General features: G+C 36.9%; 2 protein-coding genes across 2 annotated transcripts in view; both read right to left on the bottom strand.

Annotated features, from left to right (window-relative positions):
• LOC311090048 (uncharacterized protein) overlaps positions 1-19,853 on the bottom strand; it is a gene marked incomplete at its 5' end in the record, with an annotated part of 50,783 nt that extends 30,930 nt beyond the window's left edge. Inside the window, 23 exons of the mRNA XM_084125144.1 lie at positions 3,625-3,798; positions 4,189-4,353; positions 4,488-4,658; positions 9,025-9,198; positions 9,402-9,575; positions 9,706-9,879; positions 10,042-10,212; positions 11,514-11,687; positions 11,924-12,094; positions 12,229-12,399; positions 12,990-13,160; positions 13,319-13,489; positions 14,073-14,243; positions 14,402-14,572; positions 14,745-14,802; positions 14,890-14,918; positions 15,160-15,330; positions 15,489-15,659; positions 16,248-16,418; positions 16,588-16,758; positions 16,931-16,988; positions 18,883-18,892; positions 19,503-19,853. Coding sequence (XP_083981270.1) covers positions 3,625-3,798; positions 4,189-4,353; positions 4,488-4,658; positions 9,025-9,198; positions 9,402-9,575; positions 9,706-9,879; positions 10,042-10,212; positions 11,514-11,687; positions 11,924-12,094; positions 12,229-12,399; positions 12,990-13,160; positions 13,319-13,489; positions 14,073-14,243; positions 14,402-14,572; positions 14,745-14,802; positions 14,890-14,918; positions 15,160-15,330; positions 15,489-15,659; positions 16,248-16,418; positions 16,588-16,758; positions 16,931-16,988; positions 18,883-18,892; positions 19,503-19,853 — 3,593 coding nt within the window. The remainder of the gene's footprint in view (positions 1-3,624; positions 3,799-4,188; positions 4,354-4,487; positions 4,659-9,024; positions 9,199-9,401; positions 9,576-9,705; positions 9,880-10,041; positions 10,213-11,513; positions 11,688-11,923; positions 12,095-12,228; positions 12,400-12,989; positions 13,161-13,318; positions 13,490-14,072; positions 14,244-14,401; positions 14,573-14,744; positions 14,803-14,889; positions 14,919-15,159; positions 15,331-15,488; positions 15,660-16,247; positions 16,419-16,587; positions 16,759-16,930; positions 16,989-18,882; positions 18,893-19,502) is intronic.
• The window catches only part of LOC311089879 (uncharacterized protein), an 832,216-nt gene that overhangs the window by 657,652 nt on the left and 150,115 nt on the right, over positions 1-24,449 (bottom strand). The gene's annotated exons all lie outside the window — the stretch shown is intronic.

The following is a 24,449-nucleotide window of genomic DNA, read 5'->3' as shown; positions in this document are numbered from 1 at the left end:
AAACCAGTAAACTCCTGGAGATTTTTTTTTGTCCAAGAATCAACTAAGTGAAAGCATTCAAACAGTCAGTCCAAAACAGAGCTAAAGCAGAGAAAACCCAGCCTATACTGACTCGCGTCTAGATTTCAGCAAATCACTGTAACTGTGTATTTGGCTTCAGAGCAGCCCAAGACGTTTCACATTGTGCTGTGTGAAACACAGACTGCAAGCAGTTTATAATGGATTCTGCCCGAAGAAGCATGTTTTAGAGGTTTCAGTTTCTGTTGTTGTACTATATACATATATTGTAGAACTTAGAAACGAGTTAGCATTTTAGCACTCCCAGTTCCATTGTCCTGAAGTCGATGTTTTTTTTTTAATGGGTTTTTGGTTAAATGCTTAAGGTTGTGTTTACCACAGACATTATTTCAAGATATTTTCATGTTTTATTCTACAATATAAATAACATCAGTAATACCCTCTTGTGAATTTTTTAAGCTTTTACTTGTAAAAAGCAATTGCTAACAGGTGGCTAAATGGAACTACAGTGATTGTTGGGGAAATTAAACATCATCAGCTGAACAGGTAAACAAATTTACTTACTAGTCCATTTTCACAGCCTCCTTAATTGCACTCTTGCAAACTATTATAGTTGTTAGACTTGTAGGAAGCTTAGTGAGGGTGTCATTGAAGTCATGCGTGTAGTGTGGCCATGGTGTAGTTAGTTTACAGCCTACATTTATCATTTGACTTCTGCAGATTGTATTTACGCATCAAAATTCTTAATTTGTCAAGATTATTATGATGAAAAATCATAAGCTTTTGTTAGTCACAGACCTTATTTAATCCAAAAGCCAAAGAAAAAAACCCAATTGTTTTTTTGTCAAGTTAACCAAGGTGATGCTGACTTCTGGGTTGGCCTACAAAAATATGTCATTCCTGCAACACTCTATAACGAGAGGTTTGGGTGTGCCATACTAAACCATCTGGCATTGGGTGTACCATACACTCATTGTCGTAATCATACTTTAGATCTAATATTGCCACATAGAATCAATGTTGATCCCGTTGAAATTCTGCAACAGAACGATGACAACTCAGATTATTATCTAGTCTTGTGTATACTACATTTAGCCATGGCTGCAAAGCTGACTCTGTGTTACAAATATGGTAGAACTATCACTTCTAACACTAGAGATTGCTTTATAAATAATCTTCCTGATCAGTTTCATCTCCTTAGCATCCCAGATAGCTTAGAGGAACTCGATGTTGCAACAGAAACTATTGACTCTCTCTTTTCCAGCACTTTAGACACAGTTGCTCCTTTGCACTTAAAGGAACACGCCAACTTTTTGGGACTTTAGCTTATTCACCGTATCCCCCAGAGTTAGATAAGTCCATACATACCCTTCTCATCTCTGTGCGTGCCGTAACTCTGTCTGACGCACCCACTGCTAGCCTAGCTTAGCACAAAGACTGGAGGTAAATGGCTCCAGCTAGCATACTGCTCCCAATAAGTGACAAAATAACGCCAACATTTTCCTATTTACATGTTGTGATTTGTATAGTCACAGCGTGTACAAATAACAAGGTCATGAGACACAGCCATCTTCTAACCGTATACATACTGGGAACTATATTCTCAGAAGGCAAAGCACTGCTACTTGGGCAGAGTGATTTGCTCACAGCACCTGAGAAGCCCCGTGATGAGGAGCAGAGAGTTCGCTCAGAGTTGGAGCAAATCACTCCGCAAAAGTAGCAATATTTGTGCTAAGCTAGGATAGCGGTGGGTGCATCAGACAGTTATGGCACGCACGGAGATGAGAAGGGTATGGACTTATCTAACTCTGGGGGATACGGTGAATAAGCTAAAGTCCCAAAAAGTCGGTGTGTTCCTTTAAAGAAGATTAAAGAAAGTAGTCCAACACCGTGGTACAACGAGCACACTCGGGCCCTTAAGAGAGCAGCCAGAAAAATGGAGCAAAGCTGGAAGAAAACAAAATTAGAGTTTTTCTAATTTCATGGAGAGAGAGCACGATTGCATATAGAAAGGCCTTAAAAACTGCTAGATGTGCTTATTTTTCGACTCTCTTAGAAGAAAAACACAACCCTAGGTATTTATTAATAAATCGACTGCTGGCGGTAGATACTTTTCCTATTTAGCACCTAAACGTTTGAACAGTCTTCCTAACATTGTCCGGGAAGCAGACAGACTCTGTCAGTTTAAATCAAGATTAAAAACACATCTCTTCAAACTGGCATACACAGAACAATATACATTCCTATTATTTAAATCAGTAAAATGATCATTAGGCTGCATAGATTAGGTCAGTCGGAACCGGAACACTTCCTATAACACCCGATGTACTCGAGAATGAGAATGGCATCTACGCTAATGTTAATTGTAATCAGCCGGACCCGGGCTGTATCCAGATCAGATTGGGGACCTGAGCCTTGACACGACTCCAACGCATCCCTGAAGTGTCAGCAGAGGTTGTCAACTAGACTCTCCCCTGTGAAGGCCTCATCGAGATGACAGTCATCGGCACTGATCTTCAACAAACTCATCTCCATATGCGCGAGATTACTCTGATCTTCAACCAGATGGAACTGGATAATATTTTGAATGTTCCAATCTGACTTCTGACCTGTAATGCTGCATGAATCGTCATCATAAACTGTTTGTTCGTTGGCCAGAGGAGAACTGTTTTTTTCTCCATTCTGTCACCTGATGGAGTTTTGGTTCCTTGCCACTGTCGCCTTTTTTGCCTTTCTTCGCCATTGGTTATTGGCTTGCTTAGTTGGGGACATTTAATTTATTATTAAAACATATTATTGATCTGCCTGCATTGACACCATTATATCAGAACTGAACTGAACGATGACATCACGGTTTTCTCCAGAGTGGCTGTGGCCATATATATATATATATATATATATATATATATATATATATATATATATATATATATATATATATATATATAAATAAATGAAATTGATAACTTTTTTTTCTTTTACAACAAAAATGAATCATCAGTGAGCCTACTTAAGCTGGCATTATTTTCCTGTTATGTCTGTAAAGCTGCTTTGAAACAATCTGTATTGTAAAAAGTGCTATATAAATAAAGGTGACTTGACTTGACTAAATGAAGGTGACTTGACTTGACTTAAAGTGTTTGAACTGGAAGTTGTTGTGCGAACTTTAGTATGATTTAAGGAAACTTTAAAACTGTGTACGGCTTGCATCGGTCATTGGTGGACCATAAAGCTGAGTTTGCTAAGTGTGTTACACACACAGCCGCTAGATGGCAACATTAGCTTGTGAAGTGCTGTCGGAAGTAATCTACACACAAAATAAATGTAGTCCATTTAAAAATGCAGCATTTTGCAGATTGTTCAGTAAATGTTTAAAGTCAATTTGGAATTCATGTGGGAAGCACTTCTCAGAAAAACACAAGAATTACATCTTTGTGTTCTGTTAAGACAATGTAATACAATGTTCCAGACAATCATAACCTTCCATATTTTGTGATGTAATAAAATTAAACAATAAATCAAAAGAGGACATGTCTTCTCAAATGATTACTGATGTAGCATTTCATTATGGTTGCAGAAAGATAAAGTACAATTAAATTTCTTCACCTGATGGTTTTCAATCTATAGTGCACATCCTGTAGTAAATCACTGAGCTCCTTCACTCCTGATTGTCCAGGATCATTTCCTCTGAGATCCAGCTCTATCAGGTGTGAAGGGTTTGATCTCAGAGCTGAAGCCAGAGCTTTATAACCTTCTTCTGTGATATTGCAGTCTGAAAGTCTGAAAAAACAAAACAATATTATGTATTCTTTGTTGAGAGATAGTTTATCATACAAGAACTGAGCTTTACAAATAATTCTGACAAACAAACATATATGCTAATTTTGTGTGCTTTTCTCCAAAATGATCTATACAGTATATATACATTAACCAAAACCTTGATAATAAATGTATTAATTGAATCAACTGTCCAAAATAATTGATTTATTCAACCACATATTGTTTCAAAATGAATTTCTTCAGTTACATACAAAAGGAGATGTTAGGCAGAATATTAGGCTGTCACAGTAAAACTGAGGTGAAAAGAGTCAAATTAGAGCCTTCATTTTCATCATAACTAATCAAACATTATAAATGTATATAGAAATGTGCAATGATATAAATACACACTTCAGCATTTCCAAACTGCATTGTGTATTTTCCAACAGGACACAGATCTTCTTTATTCCAGAGTTTCCTAGTTTATTCTCACTCAGATCCAGCTCTATAAGGTTTGAATTAAACGCTGACGTCAGAGCAGCACAACCTTCTGCTGTAATACTGTTATTATTCAGACTGAACAGAAACAAAACAAAGACAGGAAACATTTAGTTTATTTCTGCAACAACAACAATAATAAAAAGAATAATGGTTCTTATTCTGCAAACCCTTTAAAGAACAGCAGTGACAGTAAACTGTAAAATACTCACATCAGTGTGTTGAGTTTACAGTGTTTATCCTGCAGTAGAGCAGCGATCCTATTCACTCCTGTGTCTCCTAGTTCACGTTCACTCAGATTCAGTTCTCTCAGGAGTAACGGGTTTTTACCCACAATTCCAGTTACATACTGACAGGCTTCATCTGCAGTAGGACTCAAAAACCTGAAAAAGGGAATATGAAGCAGGATTCAATTCAGTTCAAAACTAAACTTGACCTCATGAAAATAGCATCTGATTGTCTTGAATTTACTGATGCAACAGATCATTTAGTCAAGTAATATTTATATTAATAATTCATCTGCACTAGGGATGCCCTCGACTAAAGATTTTTCTAGTCAACTAGTAGGCCTGGTTTCACAGACAGGGCTTAGACTAAGCCAATATCAGGCCTTAGTTCAATTAGGGCATTTAAGTAGTTTTTAAAAAGTTCTCCTAGACAGACAACATTACTGGTGTGCAGCTTAAGACAAAATAATGGCACTGACATATTTTAAAATGTCAGCGCAAGTTGCTTTCAGTTAAAACAGCTCAAACATCCATTTAGTCTAGGGCTAACTTAAGCCTTGTCTGTGAAACTGGGGGGTAGTCTTTAATTTAAGCAAATAGTTGACTAATAATTAATAGACCATATAACACATAATTATGAACCTTAATAATTATAGCCTATAATTGTCATGGTTCTCTTCTGGCAGTTCTGGCAGTCTTGTCTATGTTTAATGTGTCTTTGTTTGTGTTCGCCATGTGCTCCTGTGTTCCTGCCTCCTTGTTTCCAATTACCACACCCTCTTGTTTAGTCATTGATTAGTCCTACAGTAGTTTGTCTGGGTGTGCTCACCCTTTCCTTGTGTTCTCAACTCCTCGATTGTGTGAGTGTGTTCACCTGTTCCTTGTCTGAGTATTGTCACCTGTTCCTTGTCTGAATATTGTCACCTGTTCCCCCTGTTCTCTGCTTCCTTTATAATGTGTGTTCTTTCCCTCACGTTTTGCAGATTCATTAAACATTGTGCCTCTGTGTACTTTCATAGTACTTTTCTTGTTGCTAAATCTAGTGTTATTTGTACAAGTTAATTAATTTAGCATGGCTTTTGTTCTGCCATCGGTCCTGTCTGTCTTGTCTTTTCCCTGTGTCTTTAGATCCTGTCCTGTCCTGCAAGCAGAGCTTCCTTAGCCGTTTACTCTCCTTGCATAACAGCAAGCCTGGTGTAGAGCCTGAGATACTGGAGGTCATTGGCCGTTGAACTTGGGGTTCCTGCCTGGCCGTCGCTGGTATCCTCTGGTCTTATTCTGCCCTGCCAGAACTGCTCTCCAGCCTACCGTCATCTTGAGCTAGTTACAGTGGTTGCTCTTCCTGCTTACCTGTCATCGTGCCCGTTCCCTGCCTAGTGTTTGGACTGTTATCTCCTCCTCTTCCTCACTATCTTGTCTAGTCTGTTGGTTTGTCAATAAATCCCTGAACACTCATTCTGCATTTGAGACTTCCCTCAGAGATCAATGACAATAATATATAGCCACACAAAAACATAAAACTTGCCAAAACGCACTGGCAAAAGTAATGATTATGAATGTGTCATGAAAAAACAGCAAGGAGACAGCCTAATCATTAATTGATAAACTAGTGTTTACTAGGGGTGGAACGGTACTAGGGTTGCCAACCGTTCCGTATAATACGGAATCGTTCCGTATTTGACACATAAAAGTCTTGTTCCGTATTGAACTGATACGGAACGCACTTTGTTCCGTATTTTTGAGAATCAATTCAGTGCAAATCCATGACAGACACATATAGCTTCTAATATATGTCAGACTATGAACGAAGACATTTGTAGGCTATGATAAGGAAAAAAAAAAACCCGACGGTGCGGTAGATACTAATTTTTCCCCCTGTTTGTCTATGATCAGCGTAGCGTTTTTAACATCTTGGAACATCATCAGAGAATGCCCTTTTAATTGGTCGTTTCAGTCATTGTGAGTCACGTATCGTAGCAACGATGATGACAAGTAACAACAGCGGGAAATGTAAAAATGACTACCTCCGAGCAGCCGGCGAAAAAGAAAAGAGCACAAAAATATAGAATTGAATGGGAAAATGACTACCAACCCGTGGTTGGAATGCGTGAGGGACAATGAATACACGGCCGAGAGATGTCAAGGTTCCTTGTCCGTCAGACGTCTCCAGAGGCTGATATGGTAGGCTATGTAATCATGTGGATTTTTAAAACTCAAATATAGTTCATAAGAAAGTGATTATATTAAAAGAGATAGTACAGGTTTAGCCGAACATTGTAAAGAAATCAAAAAAGTACACATGGAAAAAATAGCTGCACAATGTGCTTAGTCTGGAGGTTTATTTATTTCTGTGAGATTTTCCATGTGCATACATACAGGTGTTGTATTGCTTGAATGCAGTATTTGAGTGCAATATTTTAGATTTTCTTTATTAGCTGTTTTTTTATTTATGTTTTTTATATTATTGTTTTGCACTGGAAAGAAAGTTAACTATAATGGAAGTATAATTACATAAATATATTTGCACTACACCTCCTTAAAATGTTGTCTAATTAAATTAAAAATATATTTTTTTGCACTGGAAAGAACATTCTAGAAGTCTAATTCTATTGAATAAGTTTGCACAAGGCTACAGAAAACTGTTGTTTATTTTTCTTCAAATGCAGTCTAAGCCGATAAAGTTTTGAATGCTATATGTTGTATTTGTTTAAGTTAGAAATAAAACGTATTATAAACTAAACAAATCCATGGTTCATTGTTGGCAAAATGATCATGATAGGCTTTATATTTCACATCTAACTTATGTGGTTCAGACTTGTATATTGATTAGGCCTACTTTGCTATTCTATAAATATAGGCCTAATAAGTTGTATTATAATATGCTACAATGTATTAAATATATTAAATATATTTATCTAAATATATCAATTAGTTTCCACAATATTCACCAGAAGTCATCATTTCAGGAGTTATTTTTCAAAAAAAAATTCAAAATCTTCTTCCTTGGGGGGCGTGTCACCGGACCGGTTGCTCTGTTTGAGGACAAGAAATGAAAACCAATGCAATATGATGAATGTTGGCACCCACAGACTGTTTTTAATTGGGGTTGGATAAATATTTTTTGCTTTTAAACTGTGTGTGTGTGTGTGTGTGTGTGTGTGTGTGTGTGTGTGTGTGTGTGTGTGTGTGTGTGTGTGTGTGTGTGTGTGTGTGTGTGTGTGTGTGTGTGTGAGAGAGAGAGAGATTTTGGTTGGGTGACAGTTAGGTTACAGTTTGACAAAAGCACAATGTTGTGTTTTATTGTGAGTGTACACAAATATAAGTAAACACTTTGCAGTTTGAATGATGTCCTCTATGAACAAAATGACGGAGTATGTTTCCACTGTTCGATCGCGCCCGCGCCTCTCTCTCTCTCTCACACACACACACGCACGCACGCACACACACACACAACATATTCCAGCATTGCAATCTTGACATTGCAACCTGTTCATTATAGCCACGGAGCTTCAGAGCTAAGGCGGAGCTACAAATTAGATGTCCTTAAAGAACCCACGTATCTAACAGTAGTTCCGCATTACATTAATTAATTTGCATGCGGGTTTTATTAATTTTTATACCGTGTATTCTCCGTGTATTTTCATATAATTCATATTCATGCACCGAACCATGATGCCCATACCGTTTCGGTTAAATACGAATACATGTACCGCTCCACCCCTAGTGTTTACTGTGATTTCACCTGACTCGTCACCTCTGCAGTAGTGGACGAACCTATATGCGTATGGATTACATAATCTGAGAATATTTTTTCCAGTTGAATTGGTTCATTTCAAAACAGACATTTCAAGCTTTCTATAAATATATTTAATATGTCTGTGATGCAAGTATACACTGAGTTTCATTAAATTTTTTGACACGCTCAAGTTCACAGGGACTGAGTCGACAGACAGCGCATCTTGTTTGTTTTCATTATTTTATAAAAGCATGTTTTGTTTTTATTTTGAGCATGCACAAATAAAATAAGCCCCTATACAGTTTTGAATGATGTATTAATCTTACCTGTATGACCAAAAATGACAGAGTATCTTAAGTTAAATGCAAGTGATTGCACCGGCATGTTAACTGTCATGCAGCACACTACTATTCAACTTCCACACTCCGCACAAACATATGAATATGCACCAAACAATATCACACATTTTTCTATGTTAACATTTGAGCGAGCTGTACTATAAAGCTGCTCAATAGTTAATGTGATAAAAATGTGATGAGACATATTTGCGGTCGGTGAATGATATGCGAGCATTTGGATTTCCTGCCCAACTGTAATTACCACAAGGACCAGCCAATAATGATCCATCTGTAGTGGACTGTGTGACTTGCCACTTCCTGTGGAGTTTTTTTTCTTCTGCCACTTACCAACTAATACAATTTTGGTCAACTAAGCATCTTCTCGTTGACTACTCGGGTGCAGCCCTAATCTGTACATTATTTTATTTATTTTTCCATCACGTCTCACCTCAGTGTCTTGAGTTGACAGTTCTGATCCTGCAGTAAATCACTGAGCTCCTTCACTCCTGATTGTCCAGGATCATTTCCTGTGAGATCCAGCTCTATCAGGTGTGAAGGGTTTGATCTCAGAGCTGAAGCAAGAGCTTTATAACCTTCTTCTGTGATACTGCAGTCTGAAAGTCTAAAAGCAATTGAATAAAGTCTTATAAGTCAAACAATTAACTAATTCAATAAAAACAAGATTTCTTTTTCAGGATTATCATATTCAGAATTCTCAGTACTTAAAAAGCCACATGTCTGACAATAATTTTTAATATATTTATTTTTTTGTTTCTGTAAGTGACATCACTGACATAAGATTTCTGCCCATGTTTAAATTCAAACCTGAGTATCTGCAGTGTACACTGTGAATTTCCCAGTAGAGTGGAGATTTCTGTTACTCCAGAGTTTCCTAGTTTATTCTCACTCAGTTCCAGCTCTTTCAGGTTTGAAGGGTTTGAATTAAACGCTGACGCCAGAACAGAACAACCTTCTGCTGTAATACTGCTGCAGTTAAACCTGTAGAAGACAGAACACAGCAAAAAATAAAAATGGTGTAAATATGCATACAATTATACAGGCTAGTAATCGCTACTTTTATCCACGAATATGAGATTTGCATTATAACAGATTTTTAAAAATTACTTACTTCAGCTTTTTCAGTTGACACTGTTCATTATTGAGCAGCGCAGAGAAGATCTTCATTCCTGAGTTTCTCAGTTCAGTCCCACTCAGATTCAGCTCTGTCAGATTTGACGGGTTTGAATTTAAAGCTTCAGTCAGAACATGACAGTCTTCATCTGTGATTTTGCTGTTATTCAGACTATATAAAGAGAAACATAGTTAGAAGTTTTATCTACACATTTGAAGAGTTGACAACTACTGGTTATGGTGATGATGACATTGCAAAATATACATAATACAATAAGGAGCAAGTTCACACTTATAATAAAAAATGATTTATTGCAATGATAATAAAACTTACATCAGTGTGTTGAGTTTACAGTGTTTATCCTGCAGTACAGCAGAAAGTTTCTTCAATCCTGAGGGTACAAGTTCACATCCACTCAGATTCAGTTCTCTCAGGAGTAACAGATTTTCACCCAGAACTCTGTTCACAAACTGACAGGCTTCCTCTGCAGCAGAATTTAAAAACCTGGAGAAGGGAAGATAAAGCAGGATTCAATTAAATTTTTAACTAACCCTTTATTAAAAATAGCATCTGATTGCAAAACAGTGAAAACAGTGTCAAATGTATTATGTTCAATTTACTTTGCAATGGATTGTATTAACCCTTAGGGGCTCAATGTGTTTTTGGGGCCCTTGAGATGTTTTGACATGCCCTGACATTTGTGCTTTTTTCAGTTGCTTAAAAATATATTAATGGCAAAATGTTATTTCACTCTATTTAGCACAAACAGGGCTACCATAATATGTGAGCAACATGTATATACATGTTTGTATTTTTGAGAGAATAGCATTTATGCATGGTTCTTGAAAAAACAAAAAAAGTCTCTGAAAAAAAAGGCCACAAAACACATACTAAATATGTGTCCACAAGACTTGACTAATGGATGTTGTCACCTAGAGTTTTTGCTTCATTTTGCATGTTTACTAATGTAATTGCGTGTAGTAAACAAAAGTGCGCATCTGTGCCATTCATTCACACAGAGACACGCATAACACAGAGGATTCATATTAAAACTTTAAATATGTTTTAAGTCTTTTTGTGGTTTACAGACATTATTCCATATCGCGATTAGAATAAAGAACTTAAGAATAAAGAACTTACTATTGACAATCCTCAGCTGGATCCTCTAAACGAAACTGAAACCAGCTCTTCTTCTGGGGTACATTTTTCCAGGATTATTATTACGCTATTATTATTCCTTACAGCATTGCAAGATGACGTAAAGTACATGAATCTGATTAAACTTGATGTGTTTTATCGAGTTGATGTGGGTGTTGATAGGTTTGCGTGGATCGCCTCAAATCATTGAAAACACCGTAGGCGTTTTCAAATTAGCAGAAAATGAACTGCCATGAGAACGACTGACATCTCTCTCTTTTCATAAAGATTACATAAACTGAGAATATTTTTTTTTTCGTTTTGAATTAGATCATTTAAAAGTAGACACCAGATGTGCTCCAGAAAAAAAGGTCACGGAGACGGAGAGGCAGAAAGCACACCGTTTATTTTCTTTATTTTACAAAAGCACAATGTTTTGTTTGGATTGTAAGTGGACAAATACAAAAGTAGACCTTTTACAGTTTATTTTTTCATATTTCTTTTATCTGTATGACCATAAAAGAGTATTTTAAGTCTAGTTTGCTGCTATGTAAAGAAAATCCAGAAAAACGCGCCGGCGTGATTGTCGACCCTAGAGGGTTAATGAATAATTCTATAAATAATTTGGCTGCTTATCATTTTTGTTGTATTATTTCATCACGTCTCACCTCAGTGTCTTGAGTTTACAGTTCTGATCCTGTAGTAAATCATCGAGCTCCTTCACTCCTGATTGTCCAGGATCATTTCCTCTGAGATCCAGCTCTATCAGGTGTGAAGGGTTTGATTTCAGAGCTGAAGCCAGAGCTTTATAACCTTCTTCTGTGATACTGCAGTCTGAAAGCCTAGAGAAAAGACATTTATTACAACTCAAAAAAAAAATACACGAAAAATGATTTACATAAAAAACGGTCAAATGCACTTTATTTATTTTATTTTCTTTTAATCAGAGAATCAATAAATAAAAAAAATCACATCTGACAGAAGCATGTATTTTCCTTTTATTTACAACAGTAATATTTTAAATTAGAAAAATTAAAAATGTGATTAGTAAAATAAAATAATGGTTCATTGAACTCACCTGAGTCTCTCCAGTGTGCAGTTTGTATTTCCTAATCCGTTCTGGAGTTTCTTCACTCCTGAATCCTGCAGATTATTGTTGCTGATGTCAAGCTCTTTCAGACTGGAGTTTGATCTCAGGACTGTAGCGAGAGCTGAACAGCTTTCCTCTGTTAGACCACACTTACGCAGCCTAAAATGATGAACAGAAGAGGGAGAATTTACAAACACAAAGTACTTGATTTCAACATAACTGAGAATTGTGTTTTTGTTACAAGATGTCTTTAACATAATTTAAATCTACAATACTAAATGTACAATACTCACGACAGTGTGTTGAGTTTACAGTGTTTATCCTGCAGTAGAGCAGCGATCTGATTCATTCCTGTGTCTCCTAGTTCATGTTCACTCAGATTCAGATCTCTCAGGAGTAACGGGTTTTTACCCACAATTCCTTTCACATACTGACAGGCTTCATCCGCAATACGACCCAAAAACCTGGAAACAGAGTAAGTACATTACATGCCATTTCATTTGGGTATTTCCATACTCTTGTGAAAGGGCCTTTAGTCTTTTCAAAATCTTATTTATAGATGTGTTTTTGACAGTTGAATTATTTTTTGGCAAAAACGGGATTAAGACTATTGAGTGTTGTTTTAATAGTACTCACCTCAGTGTCTTGAGTTGACAGTTCTGATCTTGTAGTAAATCACTGAGCTCCTTCACTCCTGATTGTCCAGGATCATTTCCTCTGAGATCCAGCTCTATCAGGTGTGAAGGGTTTGATCTCAGAGCTGAAGCCAGAGCTTTATAACCTTCTTCTGTGATACTGCAGTCTGAAAGTCTAGAGAAAAGACATTTATTACCACTCAAAAAAAAAAATACACGAAAAATTATTTACATGAAAAACGGTCAAATGCATTTTATTTATTTTATTTTATTTTAATCAGAGAATCAAATCAATAAATAAAAATCACATCTGACAGAAGCATGTATTTTCCTTTACTTTTATTTACAACAGTAATATTTTAAATTACAAAAATTAAAAATGTGATTAGTAAAATAAAATAATGGTTCATTGAACTCACCTGAGTCTCTCCAGTGTACAGTTTGTATTTTCTAATCCGTTCTGGAGTTTCTTCACTCCTGAATCCTGCAGATTATTGTTGCTGATGTCAAGCTCTTTCAGACTGGAGTTTGATCTCAGGACTGTAGCGAGAGCTGAACAGCTTTCCTCTGTTAGACCACACTTACGCAGCCTAAAATGATGAACAGAAGAGGGAGAATTTACAAACACAAAATACTTGATGCCAACAATAAGTGATCACTGAAGATTAGTGCTTGTGAGTTCTGTAGGGTTCACCCGATTTAAGGTCATTTAAATGTCCAATAAAAATGTTAGAAAAGTTCAACTCACATCAGTGTGTTGAGTTTACAGTGTTTATCCTGCAGTAGAGCAGCGATCTGATTCACTCCTGTGTCTCTTAGTTCACGTTCACTCAGATTCAGCTCTCTCAGGAGTAACGGGTTTTTACCCACAATTCCTCTCACATACTGACAGGCTTCATCCGCAATATGATCCAAAAACCTGGAAACAGAGTAAGTACATTACATGTCATTTCATTTGGGTATTTTCATACTCTTGTGAAAGGGCCTTTAGTCTTTTCAAAATCTTATTTATAAATGTGTTTTTGACAGTTGAATTCTCTTTTGGCAAAAACAGGATTAAGACTTTTGAGTGTTTTAATAGTACTCACCTCAGTGTCTTGAGTTGACACTTTTGATCCTGTAGTAAATCACTGAGCTCCTTCACTCCTGATTGTCCAGGATCATTTCCTCTGAGATCCAGCTCTATCAGGTGTGAAGGGTTTGATCTCAGAGCTGAAGCCAGAGCTTTATAACCTTCTTCTGTGATACTGCAGTCTGAAAGTCTAGAAAAAAGACATTTATTACCACTCAAAAAAAAATACACGAAAAATGATTTACATGAAAAACGGTCAAATGCACTTTATTTATTTTCTTTTATTTTAATCAGAGAATCAATCAATAAATAAAAATCACATCTGACAGAAGCATGTATTTTTCTTTCCTTTTTTTACAACAGTAATATTTGAAATTAGAAAAAATAAAAATGTGATTAGTAAAATAAAATAATGGTTCATTGAACTCACCTGAGTTTCTCCAGTGTACAGTTTGTATTTTCTAATCCGTTCTGGAGTTTCTTCACTCCTGAACCCTGCAGATTATTGTTGCTGATGTCAAGCTCTTTCAGACTGGAGTTTGATCTCAGGACTGTAGCGAGAGCTGAACAGCTTTCCTCTGTTAGACCACACTTACGCAGCCTAAAATGATGAACAGAAGAGGGAGAATTTACAAACACAAAGTACTTGATGCCAACATTTAGTGATCACTGAAGATTAGTGCTTCTGAGTTCTGTAGGGTTCACCCGATTTAAGATCATTTAAATGTCCAATAAAAATGTTAGAAAAGTTCAACTCACATCAGTGTGTTGAGTTTACAGTGTTTATCCTGCAGAAGAGCAGCGATCTGATTCACTCCTGTGTCTCCTAGTTCACGTTCACTCAGATTCAGCTCTCTCAGGAGTAACGGGTTTTTATCCACAATTCCTCTCACATGCTGACAGGCTTCATCCGCAATATGACCCAAAAACCTGGAAACAGAGTAAGTACATTACATGCCATTTCATTTGGATATTTTCATACTCTTGTGAAAGGGCCTTTAGTCTTTTCAAAATCTTATTTATAGATGTGTTTTTGACAGTTGAATTCTCTTTTGGCAAAAAGGGGATTAAGACTATTGAGTGTTGTTTTAATAGTACTCACCTCAGTGTCTTGAGTTGACACTTCTGATCCTGTAGTAAATCATCGAGCTCCTTCACTCCTGATTGTCCAGGATCATTTCCTCTGAGATCCAGCTCTATCAGGTGTGAAGGGTTTGATCTCAGAGCTGAAGCCAGAGCTTTATAACCTTCTTCTGTGATACTGCAGTCTGAAAGTCTAGAGAAAAGACATTTATTACCACTCAAAAAAAATACACGAAAAATGATTTACATAAAAAACGGTCAAATGCACTTTATTTATTTTCTTTTATTTTAATCAGAGAATCAATAAATTAAAAAAAAATCACATCTGACAGAAGCATGTATTTTCCTTTCCTTTTATTTACAACAGTAATATTTTAAAATTGAAAAATTAAAAATGTGATTAGTAAAATAAAATAATGGTTCATTGAACTCACCTGAGTCTCTCCAGTGTACAGTTTGTATTTCCTAATCCGTTCTGGAGTTTCTTCACTCCTGAATCCTGCAGATTATTGTTGCTGATGTCAAGCTCTTTCAGACTGGAGTTTGATCTCAGGACTGTAGCGAGAGCTGAACAGCTTTCCTCTGTTAGACCACACTTACTCAGCCTAAAATGATGAACAGAAGAGGGAGAATTTACAAACACAAAGTACTTGATGCCAACATTTAGTGATCACTGAAGATTAGTGCTTGTGAGTTCTGTAGGGTTCACCCGATTTAAGATCATTTAAATGTCCAATAAAAATGTTAGAAAAGTTCCACTCACTCCAGTGTGTTGAGTTTACAGTGTTTATCCTGCAGTAGAGCAGCGATCTGATTCACTCGTGTGTCTCCTAGTTCATGTTCACTCAGATTCAGATCTCTCAGGAGTAACGAGTTTTTACCCACAATTCCTTTCACATACTGACAGGCTTCATCCGCAATATGATCCAAAAACCTGGAAACAGAGTAAGTACATTACATGTCATTTCATTTGGGTATTTTCATAATCTTGTGAAAGGGCCTTTAGTCTTTTCAAAATCTTATTTATAGATGTGTTTTTGACAGTTGAATTCTCTTTTGGCAAAAACGGGATTAAGACTATTGAGTGTTGTTTTAATAGTACTCACCTCAGTGTCTTGAGTTGACACTTCTGATCCTGTAGTAGATCATCGAGCTCCTTCACTCCTGATTGTCCAGGATCATTTCCTCTGAGATCCAGCTCTATCAGGTGTGAAGGGTTTGATTTCAGAGCTGAAGCCAGAGCTTTATAACCTTCTTCTGTGATACTGCAGTCTGAAAGTCTAGAGAAAAGACATTTATTACCACAAAAAAAAAAATACACGAAAAATGATTTACATGAAAAACGGTCAAATGCACTTTATTTATTTTATTTAATTTTATTTTAATCAGAGAATCAATCAATAAATAAAAATCACATCTGACAGAAGCATGTATTTTCCTTTTTATTTAAAACAGTAATATTTTAAATTAGAAAAATTAAAAATGTGGTTAGTAAAATAAAATGATGGTTCATTGAACTCACCTGAGTCTCTCCAGTGTACAGTTTGTATTTCCTAATCCGTTCTGGAGTTTCTTCACTCCTGAATCCTGCAGATTATTGTTGCTGATGTCAAGCTCTTTCAGACTGGAGTTTGATCTCAGGACTGTAGCGAGAGCTGAACAGCTTTCCTCTGTTAGACCACACTTACGCAGCCTAAAATGATGAACAGATGATGAACAGAAGAGGGAGAATTTACAAACACAAAATACTTGATGCCAACATTTAGTGATCACTGAAGATTAGTGCTTGTGAGTTCTGTAGGGTTCACCCGATTTAAGATAATTTAAATGTCCAATAAAAATGTTAGAAAAGTTCAACTCACATCAGTGTGTTGAGTTTACAGTGTTTATCCTGCAGTAGAGCAGCGATCTGATTCACTCCTGTGACTCCTAGTTCACGTTCACTCAGATTCAGCTCTCTCAGGAGTAACGGGTTTTTACCCACAATTCCTCTCACATACTGACAGGCTTCATCCGCAATATGACCCAAAAACCTGGAAACAGAGTAAGTACATTACATGCCATTTCATTTGGGTATTTTCATACTCTTGTGAAAGGGCCTTTAGTCTTTTCAAAATCTTATTTATAGATGTGTTTTTGACAGTTGAATTCTCTTTTGGCAAAAACGGGATTAAGACTATTGAGTGTTGTTTTAATAGTACTCACCTCAGTGTCTTGAGTTGACACTTTTGATCCTGTAGTAAATCATCGAGCTCCTTCACTCCTGATTGTCCAGGATCATTTCCTCTGAGATCCAGCTCTATCAGGTGTGAAGGGTTTGATCTCAGAGCTGAAGCCAGAGCTTTATAACCTTCTTCTGTGATACTGCAGTCTGAAAGCCTAGAGAAAAGACATTTATTAGAACTAAAAAAAAATACACGAAAAATTATTTACATGAAAAACGGTCAAATGCACTTTATTTATTTTCTTTTATTTTAATCAGAGAATCAATAAATAAAAAAATTACATCTGACAGAAGCATGTATTTTCTGAAAAAAAGGAAGAGTAAATAATCATAACCAAATAATTGAAAATAAGTAGATTAAAATAAATATTCCTCTCTCTAATATTGGTCTTTCCTCTTTCCAGTAACAGTCAATTATTGTGTATTAGCATTAGTGTCAGGAGAACACGGTAAATCTTTTATGTAGTCTAGGACAGGTTCCCAGATCTTCTGAAAAGCATTAAGGGATCCTGAAAACAAAAATCTTAACTTCTCAAGGTTTATACAGCTAAAAACTTCTTGGATCCACCTGTCGTGCGATGGGGGAGTCACATGTTTCCATTTGAGAAGAATGGCTTGTCTACTAAAACAGAAGTAAAGGCAATAACCTGGCGAGATGAGATAGTCAAGTCAGGTCTCGAAGGAATGCCAAAAAGAGCAGTCAAGGGGTTGGGGTCCAACTCTATGTTAAGAGCATTATTAAGTGTATCAAAAACATTGGACCGAAAGCCTGTCATCCGAGGACAGCTCCAGAACATATGAAGATGATTGGCAGGGGACTGCTTGCAACGTTGACAAGCATCACTCATATCTGGGAAATTTTTTGCCAATCTGGCATTAGTTAGATGAGCTCGGTGGAGCACCTTACATTGCAATAGGCCATGCCTGGCACATATGGAAGAGCAGTGAACTAATCTTAGAATTTCGTCCCATTGGTCATCGGTAATAGAAACGCCCAGGTCATTCTCCCACAACTCTCTCAGAGAAACAGTAGGGTCTACATTAAGTGTACTTATTAAGTTGTAAATAACTGAAATTAGATGTTTCTGGCCTGCACCTAAAGTGAAAAAAATGATCAAGAGGGTATTCAGGCGGACGGTTGGGAAAGTGGAGGAACAGCTTCTGAACAAAGTTTCTAATCTGAAAGAAACGAAACAGATGACTATTGGGCAGATTGTACTTAGCGGACAAAGACGGAAAGAATGTAATCACCCCATCTTCATACAAATCATTCAGCCCGACAAGTCCGTTAATTGACCAGATTTGAAAAGCAGGGTCAGAGCAAGATGGAGAGAAAAGATGATTATTTAAGATAGGCGTGTGAATAGAAGTTCTGTGTAAACCAAAATGTTTCCTAAACTGGACCCAAATTTTGATAGTGTTAGTGACAATTGGATTAGTTGATATTTTACTAATAGCTAAGGGAAGTTGAAAACAAACAACAGAATACAAAGTGCCTTTCGTTGAAGCAATCTCTGAATGGACCCAAGGGGGGCATTTATCAGTGTGGGCAGAATTGTTCCAATAAAGAATCTTATTAATATTACAAGCACAATAATATTGTTGAAAGTTGGGAAATGCAAGTCCTCCTTTAGACTTGGGGAGCTGATGAACTGATTTCTTGAGTCGCGCCGGTTTGTTTCCCCAGATAAACACAAAATACCATTGAATTTTGTAAAAAAAGACTTAATGCAAATTGGAATATGTTGAAAAAGATAAAGGAATTTGGGTAAAATAACCATTTTAACTAGATTAATGCGACCCACAAGAGACACAGGAAGTGAAGTCCATCTAGACATGTCTAACTTGGTTTTCTCGACCAGCGGTTGAACATTCTTCTCAAATAGATGATTAAACGAATTTGTGAAAGAAACCCCCAAGTATTTAAATTCACTTGAAGCTATCTTGAAGGGAAAAAGAGAGTATGAGATCTTACTGGCCACAGGGTTAACAAAAAATAGTTCACTTTTTTGCAAATTTATCTTGTAACCAGAGACACAGCTGAATTTGTCTAAAATGTCTAAAATTACCGGCAAGGAGGAGACAGGGTTAGAAATATACAGTAAAAGGTCATCAGCATAGAGAGAAAGTTTATGAACTAAACCATAACGCGATATTCCCTCGAAACCATTATGGCTACGAAGCCAAATAGCTAGAGGCTCTATAGCGAGGTTAAAAAGTAAAGGGGAGAGGGGGCATCCCTGTTGTGTCCCGCGTTGGAGAGAAAAAGGGGGTGAATACAAGCCATTAGTGTGTACAGAAGCAACCGGTGATGAATAAAGAAGTTGAATCCAAGAAATAAAGTTAGAGTCAAAACCGAACTTCTCTAAAATAAAAAATAAATAAACCCATTCAACTCTGTCGAATGCCTTCTCGGCATCTAAAGACAGAATTATTTCCGGTGACTCAGATGGGGGGGGGATAAAGAATATTAAGAAGCCTCCTAGTATTGAAGAACGAATGTCTCCCTGGTGTAAAACCTGTCTGATCTAGGCAAATTAAAGATGGTTGTACCAGCTGAAGACGAGAGGATAAAACTTTAGCTAAAATCTTCAAATCAACATTAAGGAGTGATACTGGTCTATAACTGCCACATGCGGTGGGGTCCTTATCTTTCTTAAGAAGCAGGGAAATGGAGGCCTCACATAAGGTTGGCGGGAGGCAGCCTTCCCATTTGTAAAATTCAGCTGTGAAGCCGTCTGGGCCAGGGGACTTTCCAGATTGCATAGATTTAATCGCCTCTTGTATCTCCAACTCAGTGATTGGACCACCTAAATTGTTGGCATGGTCTTCATCAATTTTCGGAAAAATTAGTGAGTTAAGAAAATCAAAGCTTGCTGAAGAATTTGAGGAGCACTCCGACATATAAAGTGTAGGATAGTAGTCTAAAAATATAGAATTAATCCCCATTTGATCTGATATCAGTTCACCTGTTGTTGATTTGACTTTCGAAATCCACCTAGAGGCACTAGTCATGCGAACTTGGTGAGCCAAAAGCTTCCCCGCTTTGTCACCGTGTTCAAAAAAACGTTGCCTACATTGTCTAAGGTGCCTTGCTGTTATATTTGTTATTAGAAGATCATATTCTGCATGTAACTGTACCCGTTCAGAATAAAGGGTAGGGGAGGAGGAAGAGGCATATAATGCATCTAATTTGTAAAGATCATCTGCAATAGTAGATAGTCTAGATGTTTCAGTCTTCCTTAACCCCCTGGGGTCGGCGGTATCGCGGCGATACCAGCTCGCTTTTTAGCGCAATTTTCCAACGGACAAAATTGCGATTGTTAACTCATGATTTCTGTTCTGTCTGTGCGCACCAATCTTGCACTTCTATCTCCTCCTCAACCAGACCACCTAGAGACTTCGGGTTTTCGGCATTATGTTAAGGAAGGTCTAATCTCGGGAACGCACACAAAAAAAAAAAAAAAAAAAAAAAAAAAACATAAGATTTACTATCTCTTAGTGTTGTGATCCCATGACGTCAGAAAATTGCGCTAAAACACTCACTGAGTTTTTATTACTTGTTTTCAGTTCAGTTCAAAAGAAATCAATTTTGCTCTGTTGACTTTGATATTACAAGCAAGTTTCATACATCAATCGATTCTGTTAAATGTGTATTATTTTTGTGTATACTCACAATAAAAACAAAGTGTTGTGCTTTTTGCCAAATAAAGAAAAATACACGTGATGCGAGTTCTGCCTTCTCTCTGTCAGTTATGTCCATTCTGAAACGCGTCCGAAAATGAACTGTAACTCAGGGAATACTCGGTCAAACAGGCATACAGACGCACAGGCATGAAGCTTGAATTCTCTTATTTTAAATGAAGTAATTTATATAAAAAACAAATATTCTCATCTTGTGAAATCTGTATTAAAAGAGAGCGATTCCAGTCGAGCTCATTAGAGCTCATTCAAATGTAATGTGACCACGCCCCGGAGAGCGCGTGCAATTCAAACGCAAATTCTGAGAACCATTTCAGACCTGTGAAATGCCCACATCAGCTGTAAACACAGCGCGCCGCGAGTGAGGCATGATATAGCCTACAGAAAATAGAAAAGTTTCCTCAGAACACTGCTGATATGAGGAGCAATAGATCCCGCTGAGGAGTGAGGTAGGCTAAGTTATCTTTTCTCAAGTGTTAACCCCTCTGAGGTCGACAAACGCGCCGGCGCGTTTTGCTGGATTTTCTTCACATAGTAGTACAATAAACTTAAATTTCTCCGTCATTTATGGTCATACAGAAAAAAGAAATATGAAAAAAGAATCTGTGATATTTCTACTTTTGTACGTGTCCACTTACAATCGAATCAAAACATTGTGCTTTTGTAAAATAAAGAAAATAAACAGGGTGTGCTTTCTGCCCCCTGTCACGGTGAACTTTTTTTTCTTGAGCACGTCTATAAACTGAAACAAAACTCAGCGAATACTTGTCACACATTTATGAGCCATATATCTTTATAATCATTTAAGTGTGTACTTTTAAATGATCGGATTCAAACTGAAAACAAATATTCTCTGTTTAAGTAATGTGTATAAAACCAACAAGATGTCCAGCTTCTCACATGCTTGCTAATTATTTTTAATTTGACCACACCCACACGCGCAAAAGAGATTCACATGCAAATCTCCACATGGAACGCAAACACGCTCATTAGCCTACCTCAAAAACAAAGCACGAAAAAACTTCACAAGTCTCTGCTTTTCGTCGAGTTTGAAAGACGTGCCGTGAGCTTACATTGGCTTTACCTCTGAAGAAGAAGAACGCGATTTGAAAACAAGAAAGATGTAAGGTAAGAAATTCTTACTTATTAGTTTATGTTATTGTTGCATAAACTTCACATTGCAGTTGAACTGTTGCTAGATATATGGTGATTATTATAATATTTGGACCCGTGTTTACTGTTACTGTGTTTGTGGATATCTGCTCAAAAGTAGATATGTATAATATGGTAACCATAATGTTTCATATTTTGGAGCGAGCTCTGGTTTTGAATGTATCATATTTGGAGCGCGATCGCGTTTGAATGTATCATATTTGGAGCGCGATCGCGTTTGAATGTATCATATTTTGGAGCGCGATCGCGTTTGAAAAGCAAAACGCACTAAACAAAGGCTTCATGTTTTTACTATTATCTCATTTCATATCATCATAACGAATGGAAACATTTGAAGTAACATATGATAATCAATATATTTTTCTCTAGCGTAGTTGTTACTGAAATCTTTTGGAAGATTTATATGCTGCTATAGGTTATTGTTATTATTTTATGCAGCACTGTGCATAGCCTACTGCTTACAAGGCACAACAAACCTGGTGTTCATTATATTATATATTGTTGGAAACATTTGTGTGTGTGTGTATTCTGTGAATTTTAAAAAGCAATTTTAACCAGAAAAATCTCAAATTTATTCCCAATAAATTTTAGAACTATATTCCCTATTTCTCTTGATATCAGTATGTTCACTTTTTTTTTCTTTCAGGGACCAGATGCCACTGACATGAGTCTCTGTACATGAACATGGTAAAGTGAAAATCAAACACCTTGGAAATGAAAGGTATGTACACTATTTTTAGGAATGGCACAAAAGTCTCTGTCTTTGGATTATTGTTTTCAATAGTGTGATTTTTTGTCATTTGTTGTGTATATTTGGATTATGTTGTGTTGTAAATAAATCCAAACAATCAAAAAGCCATTCTTTTTTAAATCTCCTCATTCTTTGTGCAAGATTGCTCAGAATGATAGGGCCTGATAGCTCCTAAAATACGGCCATTAGGGAGTGTCTTTGTCTTTCTCAGGTGTGAAAAGCTTGCATATTAATGAGGTGATCCACCTCCCCGCATAAAGCTTTGTCACACAAAACACGTCTTAGAAATTTTAAATCAATATATTGTCTTCTCTGAATGAGCAGTCAGGATGATTTTCACATAGTTTTGGAGCAAATATTCTAGGCTACGTGATACAAATTTCAAAAGTCTTGTGAAGAAATAATCAGTAGGGGTTTCATGACCTTATTTCAGTGACAATTGTTTTTTGTATTTTCACAAACCACGCATAAATGTCATTATCTCAAAACTACAAACTTTTACATACATGCTGCTGACATATTACTGTAGCAGAGTTTGTGCTAAATACAGTGTAATCAGACTTTAGCCATGGAAATGTCACAAGTAACAGAAATATGCACATATGTCAGAGCATGTCAGAACACCTCCAGGCCCAGAAAACACCTCAGACCCCAGAGGGTTAATGTGGAATAACGTTATGGAATAACGTTAGTGTAGGCCTATGTAAACCGCAAAAAAATGAATCGCGTTTCTATAATATGAATCGCGTTTCTGTTAGATGAATGAAGGGTACATATTTGTAAAGACTGTTTAGCCTAAATATGAATCGCGTGTCTGTGTGTTAAAGAATAAACCGCTTTAATCAACTAAAATGCTTTGCTATACTAAGATGAGTAAAAATCGACTGAAATATGTTGAAATAAAATGTCTTTGTATAAGCAACGTATTAAACTGCAAATTAACATTTATATGCCCTAATATTTCATAAAAACAACGTTACAGTCAGGCGAAATATGAAAGACAACATTTTGTTGACTAGATTTGGGTACAGTTTCTACTGTAGAATATACTGCCACATCAAATAAGCTTTTGTTTAGCAATTTCTGCTCATATGTTCTATATATTGTAGCGACTATGGCTCGATGGGTAAAAAATGGACTCTTAATTTATATACTAATTAAAAGTGAAGACACTTTCTAATTCCCACAGACTTGGCAAAGTCTGTATCTGGAACCCTTTTTTTATGACTCACTTCCCCCTCTCCACAGTGAGCTTCAAAGACATTACTGACATTCCGATTTCAACAGAAAACCTGCTCTGAATCACACACACACCAAACCACTCTGAAACTCCTAAAACACAAGTTACACACACGCATGAATCATTATCAAAATGTTTTTATGTAGTTTTCTTGTCTATGGGATGTGATGGGATAAATTGAGATATTTATGCCCTTCGGCAGATGTAATGGACACGTGTGTTGATACATTTGAGATGTATCTGTTTCATTAACTGATATTAATATCGGGTTTGGTATCCTACGGATCGTAATGAGCTTCTTTATACGGAAATATAAACTATATTCCGCGCGAATGTTTATCCTAGACATAATGTGGTATTAAAGTTTTAATGCATTTTTCTGTGTACGATCAGAAGAGGCGTTCCTTCACAAACAATGAAACGCTCCCGCCTCAGAACCGAAAGATTCCATTGGGTCCCGTCATCAAACGGGGCATTACCCCGCGCTGCTTTAAAACCACAACACAAGCAGACGTCGCTCTCTTAGCTCTTAGCTCTCTCTCGGCTCTCATACACTCTCACCCTCGTGACTCCGAACTCTGAACTCTGACCCCTCCCTGCACCAGCAGCGGAGCGGGAGAAGGCACAGGGCCTT

This window comes from Abramis brama (genome assembly GCF_963993115.1).
Source record: "Abramis brama genome assembly, chromosome: 9".
Classification (NCBI taxonomy): Eukaryota; Metazoa; Chordata; class Actinopteri; order Cypriniformes; family Leuciscidae; genus Abramis; species Abramis brama.
This window is presented reverse-complemented; position numbering and strand designations above follow the sequence as displayed.